Source organism: Echinops telfairi, unplaced genomic scaffold (genome assembly GCF_000313985.2).
Source record: "Echinops telfairi isolate 266 unplaced genomic scaffold, ASM31398v2 ScPeMD7_3;HRSCAF=10, whole genome shotgun sequence".
Taxonomy (NCBI): domain Eukaryota; kingdom Metazoa; phylum Chordata; class Mammalia; order Afrosoricida; family Tenrecidae; genus Echinops; species Echinops telfairi.
Window position 1 is genome coordinate 61,467,335 of NW_022103899.1, and position 17,998 is coordinate 61,485,332.

The window sequence follows — 17,998 nt, forward strand, 5'->3', positions numbered from 1 at the left end:
GATGAGGGCAATGAATGTACAAATGTGCTTTACACAATTGATGTGTGTATGGGTTGTGATAAGAGTTGTATGCGCCCCTAAGAAAACGATTAGAAAAAAGAAAGAAAGAAAATGAAACACATTCTAGAAAACATTCAAGGTCGTGCAAAATCCAATGTCAAGTTAAAAGGTATAAAACGATTAGCATGCTGCAGGACTCTCTTTCCATAAATTATAGAAATGGCAGTTGAGACTAGTGGTTTCCAGGCACTAAGAATGGTGGGACAAAGGGGCTTGTATGAGATACATGGGTGACCCAAGGGAGATCCTGCATGGTCTAAGATCAGGAAGGTGTGCGTGCGTGCGCGTGCGTGCGTGCGTCAGGTTTGTATCCTCTCACCACACTTAATCAACCTGCATGCAGACCAAATCATCCGAGAAGCTGGATTATGTGAAGAAGAATTTGGCCTCAAGATTTATCAACCAACTCATCTATTAACAATTCATTAGTGATATGCAGATGACACGACCTTGCTTGCTAAAAGGAGGACTTGAATCGCTTGCGGATGAAGATTAAGAAATGCAGCCTTTAGGATGGATGACGAATCAGTGTAAAGAAGACCAAAACCCTCACCTTTGGACCAATGGGTAACATCATGATAAACAGAGATAAGATTGAAGTTGTCCCGGACTTCATCTTGCTGGGACCACAGTCAACGCTCACGGCAGCAGTAGTCAGGAGATCGAAGGATGCATTGCAGTGGGTGAATCCACTGCCCAAGACCTCTTTAGTGTGTTCGAAAGCAGAGGGGTTACTCTGGTGCACTTGGCCCAAGCTTGGCATTTTCAACCGCCTCATGTGCATGTGAAAGTTGGCCGAGGAGTAGGGAAGACCGAAGAAGAATCACTGCACTTGAATTGTGGTGCCGGTGAAGAATGTTGACAGCTCATGGCTACCCAGAGAACAGGTACGACGTGACTCTGTCTTGGAAGTGCTGCCAGAGTGCCCCTTGGCAAGGCCTCTTCTTACCTACTTGGGACACGTTTCCAGGAGAGACCAGTCCCTGGAGAAGGACAACTGTGCTTAGCAAAGTGGAGGGGCAGCAAAGAAGAGGAAAGCCCTGGACAAGATGGACTGACGCCGCGGCTGCCACAGTGGACTCGAGTCGAGGAACAGTTGTGAGGATGGTGCGGGGCTGGGCAGGGTTTGTTCTGCTGTGCATACGGTGGCTATGGGTGGGAACCGACCCCACGGCACCCCACAACAGCAGGGGAGGTATCTGTGGTCATGAATAGTTTTGTCCTCCGGGTGTCATGGAGGTTACGTACACCCATGCTTGTGGTAAGAGGTGTTGGACTGTACCCACGAGGAGGATCGCTGTCAGTTTCTTAGCACTGACATGCTACTATGATTGCACGAGATGTACCTAACTGAAAGGTTGGCAGTTTGAATCCACCACTTGCTGTGCAGGAGTGAGAGGTGGAGGGAGTCTGCTTCCACAGAGATTACAACCTTGCAGAACCTAGCCCACCAAGGTGATGTTTTATGTGCTGTTTGTGGGGGTAGCCACTGGAGTCTCACAAGCGTGTGAGTGGCAACTATTGGCCTGTCCTTGTCCAGAGAAGAAAAGGGTGACGGAGAGTGAAGACACATGGGGAAAAACAATGAGTCCAGTGGACTGATAGGCCATTAATGTGCAGCTGGCTCACATGCCAGGCAGGGTTCTTTCGAGAAACGAAACCAGGACACGTATATTTCTATTGGGAGAAGGAATACAATAGCTAATTAGTCCATGCAGCAGTAAAGAGGGTTCAGTTCAACTCACTTCCGTGGCACAGTTAATAGACTGGAAGTCCTTCAACTCATGTGGGTTGCTGGGTTCAAGGTCAAGGAAGCAGACAGCCGAGTCCTCCCTGGGGCGAGGCAGGCAGAGTCTGCCCGCAGGCAGCAGGCAGCAGGGTGGGTCAGCAACAGTGAGTAGCTCGGGAACTTGGTGAAGCAAGCCCAGATGGGAACGCTGAACTCAAGCAATGCAAGGCGGCAGGATCCGCCAGCCTCACGCTCAAGCCACGTATGTGGTGAAGCAGGTCCCGATAGATCTTTGAGATCTATGCAACCCACATGATCTGTGGGTTAGCCTGGCCCACCGCTAGTGGAGCTCATGGGTTGAGGCAGAGAACCAGCTACAGCAGCTGCATGATGCACACACGCTCCAGCACGCTCCCATCACCAGAGAGCAAGAGAGAGGGGGTGGGCCTTGCAGAGCCATTTATCTCTTTGCCCTCCAATCAAACTGCAATCTGATTAATGTCCCATGTTCCTACTGGCCAGGTTGGCACAATAAACCTACCAATCACAGCTCAGGACCAGGTTGTGTTTCCTTCTGTTGTGCGTAGGGTTGCTGTGGGTCTGGACCAATGGGATGGCACCTGAACAACAGCAAGACAGGCTCCTGGGCCCTGAGACCAGGCACTCGGGAGTTACCCTCGACTCTTCTCCAATTGCTCTGGAAGGGATCCCCTGAGAAGGTCCCAGATAGAGTAGGAGGACAATGTGGATGAACTAAAAATCACAAAAAAGACCGGAGTGGCTGGGGGGACCCACACCCCACAATCCCCACCCCTCCCCGCCCCCAGGACTATGGCCCTCAGTCACCATTCAGTTCTGGAATGGTCTGACATTTCAGCCAAGGAATAAACAGGTCTGTAAGGGGAACAATAACATGCGGACGCCTTAGAATAAATCCTCAACCCTCTGAGATCCAAAGGGCAGCACTTATCCACCGGCAAAGGTCAGCAGGGTTAGGAGAGGAGGAAACACAGAGATGGGAGACAACAGGGAGTGTGGGGGTGGTGGGGGTGGAGATCCGTGATTGGTCTGTTGAGGGGCTGCAATCAATGAGATGAAGCAAAATGTGTCTGGACCGGTGACGGTCGAGCCTATGGCCGGCTCCGTACACCGGCCCTGATTTGGGATAGAGTCTAACCCAACAGCAAAACAAGAGGCGGCAGCCCTGGGAATCACAGGGGCCATGCTTCTATGCTACGGGAAGGGGTTTGACTTCTCGGGTGTAGGAATAGTAATGTCTCATTTGTCCCCTGGCCGTTTGGGGTTAAACCCAACGGATCACATTTCATGTTTTAAAAGATAATATTTTCTTTTCATTTGTCTTTGTTTTCAGGAAAAAGCCAGAAGAAAAAAGGGTTCCCCCCACCCCCCTTCAAAATTAATCAGATAAATGTAATCTAATGATGCAAGTAAATCAGCCTGGGATACTAACTTCAAAAGAGGGCTCTCAGGCCTTTATGAATGCCCCAGAGGGCTACTCTGGGGCAACCCCCAACCTGCCAGGTCAGGGGGACTAGGAGGGAGGCTCCCCTGGGCTGGAATCTTCAAAGGAAGCCCATCAACTACGGGTTGATTAAAGGGACAGCTCCTGGGGTGACCCACCGGGCAGGTTCCAGTCTCCCACGGCCTCCCTGGACCTCAGGTGGGGAGGCTGGCTGCACGACTGTCCCCCCCTGGTCCTCTAGGACAATTTCCCAAACCTCTGTGAAGGCGGCATCATTCTACTCTCCTCAAATTAGGGATGTTAAAAAATTTGATTAAAACTGTTTATTTTGAATTATCCCAAATTGGTTGCTTTTCTTCCTCCTTCCCCTGCCCCCATGTGTTGTCACTAGGTCTTTTATTATGAAACCAATACTCAACTCCCAGTCACTGAGCCCATTTCAAATCACAGTGACCCCGCCGGGCAGAGGAGGCTTGGCCCTGTGGGCTCCTCAGACGGTGACTGTGTATGGGGGCAGACAGACTCCTCTTTCTCCCATGGAGGGGCTGGTGATTTTGAACTGCCAACCTTGCGGCTACTAGCCCAACATGTTACCACCGTGCAACCGGGACTCCCCATTAGCGGGGACGGGATGGGGTGTGGAATACAAGGTATCCAACAGTAGAGAAAAACGTAAAACTCTAAAATGCCCCTCCTCTAGTTTCCAGAGGCCGCCATCCCAACAGTTAACTGCGCACTCTTCCAGAAGTTTTCCAGGTACATACAAACATACAGTCCACAGCCCACACGTCTGTGCGTCTCTGTGTGTCTGTGTGTGTTCTTAATTTACGTGGGGATTGTTACAGCACAGAATGCTTTCAACATGGTTTCTGTCACTGAATATATCTGGTTTTCAAAATTCCAAATATGAGTAGTGGCCCTTGGTGGTATGTGGTGGTCAAGGACTCAGTTGTTAATTGAAAGGTGGGTGGTTCAAACCCACAGGCCGCTCCGTGGAAGAAAGATGAGGCTGTCTTCTCCCAGAAGGATTTAGAGCCTCGGAAACCCAGTGGGACAGTTCTACTATGTCCTCTGGGGTGAGGGGTGGGGGGTGAACTGAGTCGGAATTGACTTGCCTGCTGAGGCTCGGGCTCTGGTTCTCAGGCAACTCTGCTGCCATTTAGGATCTGACTCAATGGCAAAGGGTGTGGATTTGGTTGGCTTTCCGTAAAAGTCCAGGACCACATACTTAATCATGCCATTATTATACAGAAAACCAAAGGAATGGAAAAGTGGTTTTAACCCCAAAAGAGAAGCCTTTGAAGACCATGAGGAGGTGAGGGTGGGCAGGGGCAGGGAGGGGGCAGGGATAGGACATTATAGAGGGAGGGAAGGGGGGAGGGAGAAAGGGCGAAGAGAACCACATTGCTGGAGGGTTTCATGGGATCTTATTACTGATCCATTTGCTGAGATGGGCTGTCCAACGCCATGGAATATGCTTCTAAAAACACCACCACCACCAAACCCCCAAGAGTGAGGGCCCCCTGCCCTCTAGGTTCCTGACTTCTTGGGTAGAAACCTCAGTCTGAGTGGCTGAAAAAGGAGAAAAAGTCAAACTGAGGCAGACTTGGAAGTCTTCAGCGGCGGACGAGGTCCTTTCAGACATGGACAACCAACAGAGCCCTTTCGTTGGCAGAAAATGCGTTGCTGAACGCCATCCGGTCGCTGAGACTGTGGGCGCAGGGAGGGGAGTGTGTGGTACCCGGACTTTCAACAACGCAGGAGCGAGTGCCCAGGCCTTGTCACTAGCCCTGGGATGTGGGATGTGTCCAGGACACCCAGCACCACCTGGGGTGCACACAGTGACCCCACATCTATTTCCCCTGGACGCATGCAGTCAGGCCACTGGAGAAGAACAGGAAAACGTCCGTCCTGCTGGCTTGTGCGAGCACCGCTTAGACGTGGGATTCCCGAGCTGGGTAGCACCCGGTTTAGTTTATTCAGAAGGGGATTCCACGAAGCGGAATCCTGTTGACACGACAGTTCATTGCTCAGCTACTAACCACAAGGTCAGTGGTTCGAAGCAGCCATGCAATGGCTTCTGGGAAGACCTGAGCACCTGTTCCCCCTAGGAGGTCAGGCTAGGGAACCCCGCGGGGACACCCTACTCTGCCCTTAAGGGGCGCTGTGTGCCAGAAATAGACTTGATGGCAGCTAACAATACAAAAACACGAGTGAGTGGCTGGTGTGAATAAAGTGTGAGTTACTGTGGCCCCACACGTGGCCTAAACCCTCCGGGTTGATGGACAGCCAGCCAGAGGAGGCCCTTGTATTACAGGCACAGATGCTGGCCCCCCCGGAAGGTGGCTGGCCCCGGGTCGCACAGATGTCTTGGGGGGGCAGGGGTTTCCACTCAGACAGTTTGTGGTGTTGGTGTTGTACAGTGCCCCTGGTGGGGGGGGGGGTCGAGTAGAGGAAACCATTCATGGGGAGGCAGGGATGCAGAGGCCAAGGGGCAGGGAAGGGAGGTGAGAAGCTTGACAGGGGGAGACACCATCCAGGTCCCCGGACCCTCCCTCCAAGGATCAAAGGCAGGCCCAGAGTATCTTCTTAGCAAGGTAAGCGCAGGCTGACTTGTGCTTACTTACTGACCTGCAGAGCACAATCTCCCATGAGTTTTACTCATCAGTGGTTCAGCTTCCAGGTCTGGCTGGCATCTGTCTCTTAGCCGCCAGCGCCCCCAGCCCCCACCCCCTGAGCCCAAGTCTCTTGGCCAATTTACAAGCCCTGGCAAGGATTGGCAGAGGAGCCCTGGTGATTTCACTTTGAGCTGCTAACAGCAAGCTCAGCGGTTCAAAACCACCAGCTGCTCCGAGGGAGACAGACAAGGCTTTCTACTCCCATAAAGAGTTACAGTCTCAGAAACCCACAGGGGCGAAGTTTGTTTTGTTTGTGGCAAGTGCAGAGTACTCAGTCAGCAGCGTCAGCACAGGCTCACTTGTGCTTCCCTACGCATCTGTATTGCGCAACCTCCCGTGGAGTCCATGTTGTGTTGTCCTCTGCATATTGGTCAGCAAGCACAGGGATGCCCGTGCTTATCTTATGTGAGGAACATCCCGCCCTGCTGGTAGCTCAACAGCCGGTGAAGACTGCTCGCCTCTGTCCACCCCTGTCCACGCCCGGGGCTCCTCATAGAAGCATCATGGGCCACGCTTCAACAAGACTCATGTCCTGGACCCTCACTTTGCTGACAGGAAGCCCAGAAGGCCCCCCTCCCCACTGGCCTGGGCTGGTCACGTGGAGCCCAGAGTGGCTTGCTCACCTGCACTCGATGAACCAGTGACGGATCTGGTCCTGCAGGCTGTCCTTGATGTCGGGGCCCTCCACCAGCTTCAGGTTGTCCTTGATGGTGACCAGGGCCTCCCTGTAGTCCTCCTCATGCTTCAGCTGCACATCGTTGCGCCAGGACTGCACCTTCTGGGCCTGCATCAGGGTGGCGCTGACCTGGTGAAACTGCGGCGGGGGGCTCTGCGGACACAAGCGCAGACGCCTGAGGGCTGTGGAGGGAACTGTACGTGTACCGGGGTTACCAGTGGCTCCCACAAGACCCCGAGCCCTCCCCAAACTCTTAAACCCATCACCAGCCAGTTCATTCCCATGCTCAGTAGCCCCACAGGACCGCTCAGAACGGCCCGTCAGTTTCTGAGACTTCAATGGATTGATGGCAGTAGAAAAGCCTCATCTTTCTCCTGGGGAGCAGTTGGTGGTTTCGAACGCATGACCTTCTCAACCCCAAGCCCACAAGTCCATTCCGATCCACAGCGACCTTATTCGGAATTTCAAGGCCGTACAACTGTCCAGGAGCAAACTGGTCTCATCTTTCTCTCAAGGAGCGGCTGGGGGGTTTGAACCACCAACCTTGCAGTTAGCAGTCTGACACCCACCAAGCTTCTGGTTAGCGGTTGAGAGCAAACCAAGTGGCCTGTGATCTGCTCCTGTCAAGACTCCAGCTGAGAAAACCCAGTGGAGACAGGGCAGTTGCCAGGGAGTTGGAATTGTCTCCTTAACTGCAGGTTTCCTGTGTTTGTTTTGTTTTTGTTTTAAACTAATGATTCATAAGAAATACACGCAGAGTAAACACATGTGCCCTGGAAGAAGGATAGTCAGAACGCTCCTGAGAGGCAAGGATGGTGAGACATCCTCTCACGTGCTTTGGACACGTGGTCTGGGGAGACCAGTCCCTGGAGAAGGACGTGTTTGGTAAAGTAGAGGGGCAGGGACAAAGAGGACTGAGCCTGGACAAGATGGATGGACACAGGGGTTGCAACCATGGGCTCAAACAGAAGGATGTTTGGTGCCGGGCCGGGTGGCGTTTCTTTCTGTTGTGCACCTAGTCACTCGGGGTCGGACCCAACAACGCCACACAGAGCAAAGGATTCGATGCGGCAGAGGCATGTGAAGAAATGATTCCCCGTCATGATGTGGGCCGTTAGTTAGAAAGACGCATCTTCAATCCCCATCGCCGGCTCAAAGCAGCCCTATAGGACAGCACAGAAACCCCCCATAGGGTTTCCAAGGCTAGACTCTTTTTCTTTTAAAGATCAGTTTATTGGGGGCTCTTACAACTCCTGTTACAATCCATACATCAATGGTGTCAGACATTTTTGTACACAAGTTGACATCGTTCTTTTCTAGACATTTACTTTCTAGTGAGCCCTTGGGATCAGCTCCTCTTTTCTTCCCTCTCCCCCCACCCCACCCTCGAGGCCCCTTGATAGATTGTAGATTGCTGTTATCTTCCTATCTCACACTGACTGCTGTCTCCCTTCCCCTACGGCTTCTGCTGTTCTTCCCCTGGAAGGGTGTGTGTGGTTCTGTGCCCATCATGGTAATCGGTTCCCCCTTCCTTCCCCCCCCTTTTCCTGTCACTGCTCCCATTCCTGTTCCTGGGTGCCGTGTGTCCAGTGAGCTTTATCTCTTGTCTATACCTATGGACGTGTTTCGGTCCAGTCCAGAGTAGGAAGCAGCACTGGGGTCACGATAATGGGGGGTGGGGGTGGGGCTGAAGGAACCAGAGGTCTATTGCTTGATCCATCCGGGCTCTACTGCACCCTGGTGGACTCATCCCTTCCCTGCCCCTCTGTGCAGGGATGCTCCATTGTCCGCAGATGGGCTTTGGGCCTCTGCTCTGACCCCCCTCGTTCTCACCAACGCATTTTTGCAAGGCTGTCTTATCTTTCCCCGGAGGAGCAGATGCGCTGGTGGGTTTGAGGGGATGGGCTTTCGGTTAGCAGGGGAGCGCTATGACCTCTGTGCCCCCAGGAACCCTCACACATTCACAGCCACTCAATCATTCCAAGTTCAGAATTGGGGCTTTCCCGAGTCCCCCTTGGTGAGCAGGAGAAGAGAGACTATCCCGGAAGACAGTGTGGAGGCAAGAAGCCTGACCCAAGGCTGGTCCCATCAGGTCCTCTACAGACTGGGAGCCCTGTGGGCTACACGTGGGGTTGCCAACCGCAAAGTCAGATGTTCAAACCCAGGGGACACTCTGTGGGAGGAAGATGAGGCTGTCTGCTCCGGTAGAGAGCTCCGGTCACAGAAACCCACAGGGACAGTTCCACTCCGCCTTCCAGGGCCTCTCGCCATCGGAATACATGCAATGGCAGTGAGTTCTTGAGTCTACTGACAAAGCTCTCCAAGAAGGGCTTCTCCAGGGTGCTGCCGGCATCTTCTATGTCGTTCTATCTCCGTGTGAGAAGGAACCCTCCTTCAGGGTCTGCAGGTTGACCAGGGCTTGCCCATGAAGCCCAGTCTAAAGCTGAGCACTTCTCCCCCAGTTGTGGAGTGCCGTGGCTGGAGGTCATTCAGACCACTCAGAGTCACGATTCCCGCTCTACACCCCACGCCCGCCTGCGTCCCCCAGGTGGAGGAGGTGGCCACGGTAAGGTTTCATGACTCTCACCCCGAGTCCCCCCCCCACCACCATCAGCCATGCTGTGGGTGCAGGTGCTTTCCTGTGCCCCCCCCTTCTCTGACACAAACTTGCGAGGGGGCCACCGGCAGCCCCTCTCCCGAGATGCCCCGCGTTTGGGGGCTGGTGGTCTCTGGGGGGCCGTGCTCATGATCTGTTCTTCCTTGGGGCTAAGACGTCTTTCTCCTCTCTCGCCACGTTTGCCTGGTCACGTGGAATTCAAATGTGCAGATTCGACCCATGCCCTGGCAGCTCATTTAAAAATAAATGGCGGGTATTAAAGGGAGGCAGGGGACAGAGCCGCACACGCCAGACTGGAGTTCATCAGCTGTGGAGTAATGCATCTTAATGAAGGCTTCCCACGTGAGTAGGCCATTATATGTACAAGCCTTCCGCCGCTAATGACCCGGAACCGGATAACGAAACCCACATTTAGTGCAAGGCCCTCGTCAGCGAAAAGATACATATTCATAATTGATGTTGCCGTGAGAACGGGGTGGCGCGTGATGCTCCTGGAGTTTGCATGAGGAGGGGTGGGGGTGGGGCCAAACCAGGACTGCGTGGTCCATTAGCCGGAAATGCTTAGCTAATGCTTGATGGGCACGGTCTTTAAAATGCCCCCGTCCGAATTAGCAGGCAGCGGACAGGCGTTTGTCCTTATGCCCATCAGTTCCGTTTGTCAGCCTCAAATATACGTGCCGAGAAGTGATGGGACACTGCAAGCTCACGCAGGGCCCGTGGCCTCGGGGCGCCTCCACAGCGCTGGCTTTACTGTCACTGCAGGGAAGGTGCAGAGGGAGCAGGAACCATTGTCTGTGACCTTCAGATGGCCCTGCGGGGCTTGCCCTGGCCCGCCGGCCCGGCCCGCCATGGCAGAGGCGGCCACCTTGCCAGCTCCCTGGACGGCAGCCCCAGGTACGTGCCCCTATCATTCAGCACAGACCTCTCGCCTGCTGGGGGTCAGGCCGTCTCCTGCTGCCCCATTTCCGGAGGCTCTGGTGTGGGCAGGTCGGGCAGGTGTCTCCGTTTATGGAAATCACCCATTTTGCCCCAGGCTTGCATTTCAGAACACCACATCTCTCCTGAGATGTCTGAGGTTAAACAGATGAGGCCGGAAGGAGAAAGGAGGGCCCAGGAAGAAGGAACTGAGCTGCAAGCTAGCAAGCGTCTGCTTTTATTTAGCACTCAGCTCAGCATCCACACCAAAGCACACCAAGCCAAGCCCCACCACACCGCACCACCCCACCCCAAGGCAAACCCACTGCCACCGAGTCCTTGCCCACTCGCAGAGACCCTGTAGGACAGAGTAGAACCGCTCCCGGGACTGTCCTTACGGGGGTGGAAAACCCCGTCTTCCTCCTGCAGAGCAGCTGGTGGTTTTGAACTGCACACCTTGTGGTTAGCAAGGTACCAAGCAACCCGCTGCTCCACCAGGGCCAGGGCTCCCTGCTCAGCTCCAAGCTGGGGCAAATCTTTCTTTTGGGGTGCTGCGATTGCAATTGCGTTGGATTAGCAACTCCACAGAGCCCTGGTGGCTGAGTGGGCCAAACACTGTACTGCTCACCCAAGCACACGGTCAGCAGTTCAAACCTGCCCGCTGCTCTGTGGGAGAAAGATGAGGCTGTCTGCGCCCGTAGAGTGACAGTCTCAGAAACCCACAGGGCCGTTCTACCCTGTCCTGTCAGATCTCTAAGAGTTGGCATCGCCCCGGTGGCAGTGGGTTTGTGTTTGTGTTTTTGGAGGCGAGGGAGGGTTTCACAGCAGTGACCGGGGGCAGGAGTGCTGGGAGGAGACAGGGGTCACCATTTAGGTAGCTTAGCATGATTGTTTACGGATATGTAGAATTTGGCAACCGATATTGGTGATGGTTACAGACCACGATCAATGGAAAAATGATCGAGTTGGAAAACGCTGTCGGTAACATTTTTACGACAAAAAGGACATACGCAGTGTATGATGAAATAAACCCTCCACCGGCTCTGACGGTGCGCTAAGGTGCCACGAGGCGCCCCGGTGGCGGAGTGGTTTCGAGTTGGGCTGCTAAGCACAAGGTCAGCGGTGTGAAGCCGGCAGAAAGATGACACTCTCTACTCCTGAACAGAGTGAGGGTCTCGGAAACCCACAGGGCCGTTCCGCTCGGCACCACGGGTCGCTGTGCGTTGGGATCGACTTGGTGAGAGTTTTGGTTTGTGCTTCACCCCAAACTATTCTTGACACACACTTGGCTGCGTCGCGGAAGACCCCGTCACGGGGTTGGCCACACAGTGCTACTGGGACTTGACCTGAATGTGACCGCCACACCAGTGAAGAGGCTGCTTCCAACAGAAGCGTTCCAAGCTCCCACTGGGCATCGGAACGGCCAGCTGAGTCTGGGAGGTGTGACAATTGGCCGGGGGCTGCAGCCCACCCTCAGAAACACCTTGTGTTTGTGTGGTTGTCTGGTTCTCAGACGCTCTCCTGGCCTCCCACCGTCAGGGTGGCACTATAGACACAGAGTAGATGCCGGCTTTCTGAGCTTATAGTTCAATCTCCGCCCAGGTCCTCTTACAGTCCCGTGGGGGCTAGGGGGCCAAGGCCTCAGAGGCCTGGTGACTTCAAGAGCATGGTTCCCAGCTGGCCACCCCAGGCGCTGGTCACTGCCCTCCACATTGCTGAGCAACCCAGGCGGACTGTGTGGTCCTATCCCGGAACCATCACGGGGATTCCATGGTCATCACAGGATCCTCCCTCACAGTCGCCTTCAGCTCTCTGAGGCTGTCCTTCCTCACAGTCTGGTCTTTCTCCCTCCGAGTGCCTGGTGGGTTTGAACCGCTGGCCTTGAGATTAGCAGCCCAATGGTTGCCTGGCAGCGCTTGCACTGTTGGGGCCGGCAGACCCAGAGGGCTCCAGCAGGGGCTGCCTCTCCTGGCCCAGAACACATACCGGGGCAGCTCTTTGGCATTTCCAAAGAAAACAGATCTAACCAAACAAAACCCACCACCAGAGAAATCCCCGTCAGAGCAACATGGGCTTTTTTTTTTTAAAGAACAGACTATTATAATTATTTTTATTTAAGCCATTTCATCAACACATAATTCACACAACATCCAGTTCAATAGGTCATGCATATTAAAACGTAGTGTGCAATCGTCACTGCCATCGATTTTAGAATATTTTCGTCTCCTTCTTGTACTCATTACGATCGCTTCCTCATTCCCGTCCCCTGCCCCCCACCTCACCAAGACCCCAAGAAACTACTAATCCTGTTACTGTCCCTATGGAGATACCTACCCTGGATTTCACATACAGAAAACATACAAAACCATCACCTAAAACCCCTGTAACCACCACACAATGAAACAAGAGAAAAACCGCGGCTGAAAAAGATGATCAACAGAAAGTAAATGACAAATGGGTTAAATGGGGACACAGACGACAAGGGGTTCACTTCAACCCGCCTACACCGGCGTGCGTCCACTCTCCAGGTGTTCTGTCTGAAAGCTAGGCCTTTCATTCCCCTGACAGCTGGATGAGTTTGTCAACTTGAGAGGGAAGAGAGGCCAGAGGGTGGAATGCAACCTGTCAACCAGGCCACAGCCTGACGGTGCCTCTTGCGGGGTGGGACCCTGGGCATCTCCCTCTGTCTCTGTTTCTTGGCCTTCCTGCTTGCCGGGACTGTGCCTGCCTCTAGGTGGGCCACCGCCTCCTCCGAGCTGTCGGTGCTCTGCCATGTTCCCGCCGACCTTGGGCCCATGACTCGGTGCCCACGGGCCTGCGGTCCCCCTGCTTCCCCGTTACCTCTCTGTGTCATCAGCCTGCAGCTCTGTGAGTCTGCAGAGGGGTCAGGCTGGCCACAGGCTCATGGACTTGAGTTGTGCGGGGTGGGGATGCCACCTAGATATAAGACTACTTCATGCTATCAAAGCTCTCTCTGATCCATCAAGGAGTGCCACTGACATGGTTTCTCTAGACAGCACAGGCTAACAACACACCTGGGCTCGAATCAGTGCTCTTTGAAAGGAACCGAAGGCTGCTTGGAGTCACATGGGGTGAACAATACTCGAGGCCAGTGCAACTAAGTTTGGCTCTGGAGGTGCCCTCCCCACCTTCAGAGGGAGCCCCAGGAGCATGGTGAGAAGCAGGAGGTGACGACATGAGAGGGCTTGCCCAAGTGCCCCCTGCCCCCGCCCCCAGAGGAAGCCCTAATCATGCAGCAGCCCTGGGTCTCCGCCGGCCTCATTACAGAGAAGAAAACTGAACAAAAACAACACTGCCCTTGACTGGATTCCGACTCGCAGGCCCCCGAATAGAGTGTCCAGGGCTGTGCGTCTGCGCTAGAGCAGGCAGCCTCGTCTTCCTCCTGAGGAATGGCAGGCGGGTTTGAACCTCTGATGTTGTGGTTAGTTGTTGGGAGCCAGTGAGGCGTTTCTGACTCTTGGTGACCCCGTGCACAGCAGGAGGACACACCACCTGGTCCTGCGCCGTCCTCACCCTGGTTCCCGCACCTCAGTCCTCAGCTGCAGCCGCTGTGTCCGTCCCCCTTGTCCAGGGCCTTCCTCTTTGTCGCTGCCCCTCCACATTCCCAAAGGTGATGTCCTTCTCCAGGGACTGGTCTCTCCCGACCACACAGCCAAAGCACGCGAGAGACGTCTGGCCATCCTTGCCTCTGAGGAGCATTCTGGCCCCACTGCTTCCCAGTTTGCCCTTCTGTCCATCTGTCCATGGCTTTCAGCATCCTTCTCCGGCACCACGATTCAGATGTATCGATTCTTCTTTGGTCTTCTTTCTTCCATGCCCACCGTTTCACGGGTGGTTAGTGGCAGCACCCCTAACACGGGGATTCTTAATGAGAGAGAAACCCGGGCAGACCCACTCACTCACTGTCGCTGAGTCCGTCCCTACAAACAGCCACCCCAAAGGGTTGAGGGGACTGGCCCCCTGGAGTCTCCGAGGCTGTGAACCTTTATAGGAGCGGGCCGCCTCCCCTTTCTCCCGAGGTCTCACACAGTGACTGAGGCGCGATCTTGAATTTCGCTAGCTCTGATTTGTGTTGCAAGTTGTAAGGGAATGGGGTCTAGAGGTGCTCTGAGAGCCCGCTGATACCTGGAAAAGCCGCATGTCTTGGTAAGGGCCCCTGCATCCTGCTCTTTATTGCCATGCAAACATGATGGCTTCTGGGCGACATAAAAGATTGCTGTTACCGTGGGGCACACGGCTCCAGAGGGGTCTGCAGAATGGCGTGTGGTGTGCTCATTAACTCCGCGTCCCCCACCCCCACCCCCGGATTCGCGCCATTGAAACAAGCCCACTTGGGGGTGGGCACTGCTGTACACACGCCCCCCCTGTAGGCTTGGAGGAGAGCGTAGAACACGGCCGTATCTGAAGAATGATTTCTGTGACCATGGGGACAGAAACATCCGGCCAGGAACAGAAGGCAGAACAATGGCTCCGTCTGGGCTCTGGTTTCAGGGACTGGGGAGCTCGACTCAGGGACCGGCCGGGCACCTCATAAAGATCGGCTCTCCTGTTGATCGGGGACGTGGAGGGCTTCTATGTTAGCCTAGTGTGGCACAGTGCAATAATGGAAGCATGGAATTCCGAAACAACCGGGCAGTGTCTTAAGCAGTGACAGGGTGGGAGAGACACAGGCAATTGGAACCATTGCTGGATGGAAGGAAATCGAGTTTCACGGCTGTCAGCCAGCTCTCAGGAGAGACCTTCTTTAAGAAATGACATCCATCGATTTTTCAGTGGTGTGCAGTGTCAGCCGAACATGGAGAGCCCAGAGAAGACACACTGGTAGGGTGGGGGTTGGGGGCGGATGGGTGAGGAAACAGAAGAAAGTCCTATTTAATAGGAAACAGACAAGCGGCTCCTTCTCGTACTCTGTAGCTTGAGGACTGAAGCAGAAGGAACACCCAGGCCGGCCGTTCGCGCCGAGCAGACGAAATCTACCCAGGGACCCACCCGGCGGGCCGGGCTGGGAAGAGACGATGGATGGGATCGAGGCAGCGCCCAGCCGGTTTGGGTGCATTTCTCAGTGACACCTTTCTGGTCTTCTCCGTCTCGTGAGCAAGGCGGGCAGCGGCCCCGTGAGTCGGAATGAGCTTGAGGGCGGCCTGTTGGCTGGTTGTCGGTGGTCACTGAGAACTTGACAGGGGACAAAGCCCACAGCAGGTGACCCGGCCCTGTGATTCTGGTGTGTCCGATGGAGAACATGCTCATGCAACGCAGGCTGAGCTCGGTTAAATGGAAAGGTGATGGCATGTGAAAGCTCATGTGATACGAAGGTGGCCCAGATTGGATCTCTGGCTGCTCATTTAACTTTTAAAGTAGGAGCTGGAGGGAAACTGCTGCTTCTACGGTCTCGTGTGCCCACGTGGCTCTGAGCGTTGGCTGGAGAGAGGAGCGCGGCCGTGTCATTGCAGATCTGCCGGCCCATACTCGCCAAACCATCTTTGGAGGAGAAATGGGTATATTCTATTGACATTAGCTTAAAAATTTTTTTAAAGCAAATAAAATAAAGTGTGAATGTTTTTAAAAAATTGCAGGTAGTCCCAAACTGATGACTCACTCCAGTTACCGTGAACGGCTTGTACTATCGTCCATTTGTTATTTTGTATCTTGGTACCTCTCATTGGCAATAACCTGTGCTACAGACAGAGTGATTTGTTGATGATGCCATTCTCATGCCAGCCACCAGAGAAAAATAAAATAGGATCATTTTTATTTTATTATCAATAAGGATCTTATAAGGCCATACTAATGAACGCTAGACAACTGAAGGTAGACATTCCAGACACTCCAGCAATCGATGTGCACCCTAACAAATAAGGGTGCTAAATCTGCTTCCCCAGTCAAGACTCAGCTGAGACCTCGGCCCCGGCCAGCACCTTGGTTGCAGCCTCGTGTCTCAGTTCTCTGTCCCTGCAGTAACAGAGATGCTGTGGGAACATGGACCCTCCGACAGTGTCTGAGACAAGACACCTGAGTTCACAGTGCTGGAGGAAGGCTCTCCCGTGTTGGTTCTGAGAGAAGCACCTTGCGTCCTTTCAGCTCTGTGGGCCTGGCATCCCTTGGAGACCTCCACGGGTCTTGGCATCCATCTTCCCCTGGGTCTAAGAGGTTCTCAGCGCAGGACCCCTGGATCCAAGGGACAAGCTACGCTCCTAGCTCTTCTTTCTTAGTGGTTCTGAGGTCCTTCTGCTCTCTGTTCCCCACGCTCTCCCTCTCCCGTTAGCTCTTGTAAGAGAAAAGGCGATGAAGGAGGGCCGCGTCCAAGGGGAACTCCTCTCATATCAGACTACCTGGGTCAGGGTGGTCATGGAAGTAAGGGCCACTCTGACCCTGCCTCTTTAGCATCACACCCACACATACCCACACACCCCTGAACACTCTTTCACGTACACCTAATCCTCCATTGTGAACGTAACAAGCAGAGCCTGATCCTCATGAAGGTAACGTGGCATCCGCAGTCCCCTTAGATGTATGCAGAAGCTGGCCAATGGGGCAGGAAGCCCACGGAAGGATAAATGCATGTTCAGTAGGGTGCCGGTACAGAATAATGGCTATATTCTGGACTTCCAGAAGAATGAGCACTTCAGCCGGAATGCTCCCCAGAGGCGAGGATGGCGAGGCATCTCTCACGTGCTTTGGGCATGTGGTCAGGAGGGCATTCCTGCTGGGTCAAGGGAGCGGGCCATCACAAAGAGGGAGTTCCTCGAGGAGATGACTGACTCAGTGGCTACAACAAGGGGCTCAAACAGAGCAGCCGCTGCGAGGACGGTGCGGGGCCGGGGGAGCATTCCCTTCTGCTGTGCATATGCTCACTCTGAGTCAGAGCCGACTTGAGGTTGCCTCTGGGCTGCGAGCCGCAGGGTTGGCGGTTCAAAACCACCAGCAGCTCCTTGGGAGAAAGATTGGGCTTTCTACTCCCGCCAGCAGTTACAATCTTGGAAACCCACTAGGGGTCACTGTGGGTCAGCACTGACTCCATGGCAGCGAGTTGGGTTGCGTTTTTAACAGCGACAACAACAAGACTACGGCACACAGGCCCCCACGGCGCTCTCTCTCTTGCACGGTGACAACAGCAGCTTAACACGGTGTGTGTGCCTGATCTCAGGCTTCGTGAGTCGATGACTTGGCTCTTGGTGGCACTGAGGGCCCGTGGATCTCTGGGAGACTGGCAGGATGGCTGGCCGACCAACCAGTCCCTTTGCTGGGCCACAGGGGCGCGCAATACTATTGGGTGAATTTTCAAGCCACTTTTTGCCTAGTAAACAGACCCATCCCTTGCAAGACTGTGGCCCAGCCAATCATTATGTGTGAGGTAAAGGAATGGTAGGAGCCCTGATGGTGTCGTGGTCATACTCTGGGCCGCTAACGGAGAGGTTAACGGTTTGAAACCACCAGCTTCTCCGTGGGAGAAAGAGGAGGCTTTCTACCCTTGTAAAGAGATGCAGTCTCAGGAATCCACAGGGCCTTTGCACCCTGTTGCATAGGCTCTCGATGACTTAGAATCGAGGCGAGGTTGTGAGTCTGGTTTCTGAGCGGAGCAGTGGGTCCAAAAGCCACACAGAAACAACTGGATGCACCCACTAACCGCAGCGCATCTCCTGTGGAGCAAATGCTCAGGCTCTCCCTTCAGCTTCACAGAGGAACGTGGACAGCGTAGGCCCACGGTGCCAGGGTCCCGTAGTGCTGAGCAGTCTGACTGTCCCAGGCTTGAGGCTGTCCAGATGTCCCACAGCGAATCTGGGGCTGGGCACGCGCTGCTCTCCTCTGTGCCCCCCCCCCC

The 17,998-nt window shown here is 54.2% G+C and overlaps 1 protein-coding gene across 1 annotated transcript in view; it reads right to left on the bottom strand.

Moving 5' to 3' along the window:
• IQCA1 (IQ motif containing with AAA domain 1) overlaps positions 1-17,998 on the bottom strand; it is a 121,434-nt gene that overhangs the window by 81,590 nt on the left and 21,846 nt on the right. The window contains exon 6 of the mRNA XM_045294386.1: positions 6,574-6,779. Coding sequence (XP_045150321.1) covers positions 6,574-6,779 — 206 coding nt within the window. The remainder of the gene's footprint in view (positions 1-6,573; positions 6,780-17,998) is intronic.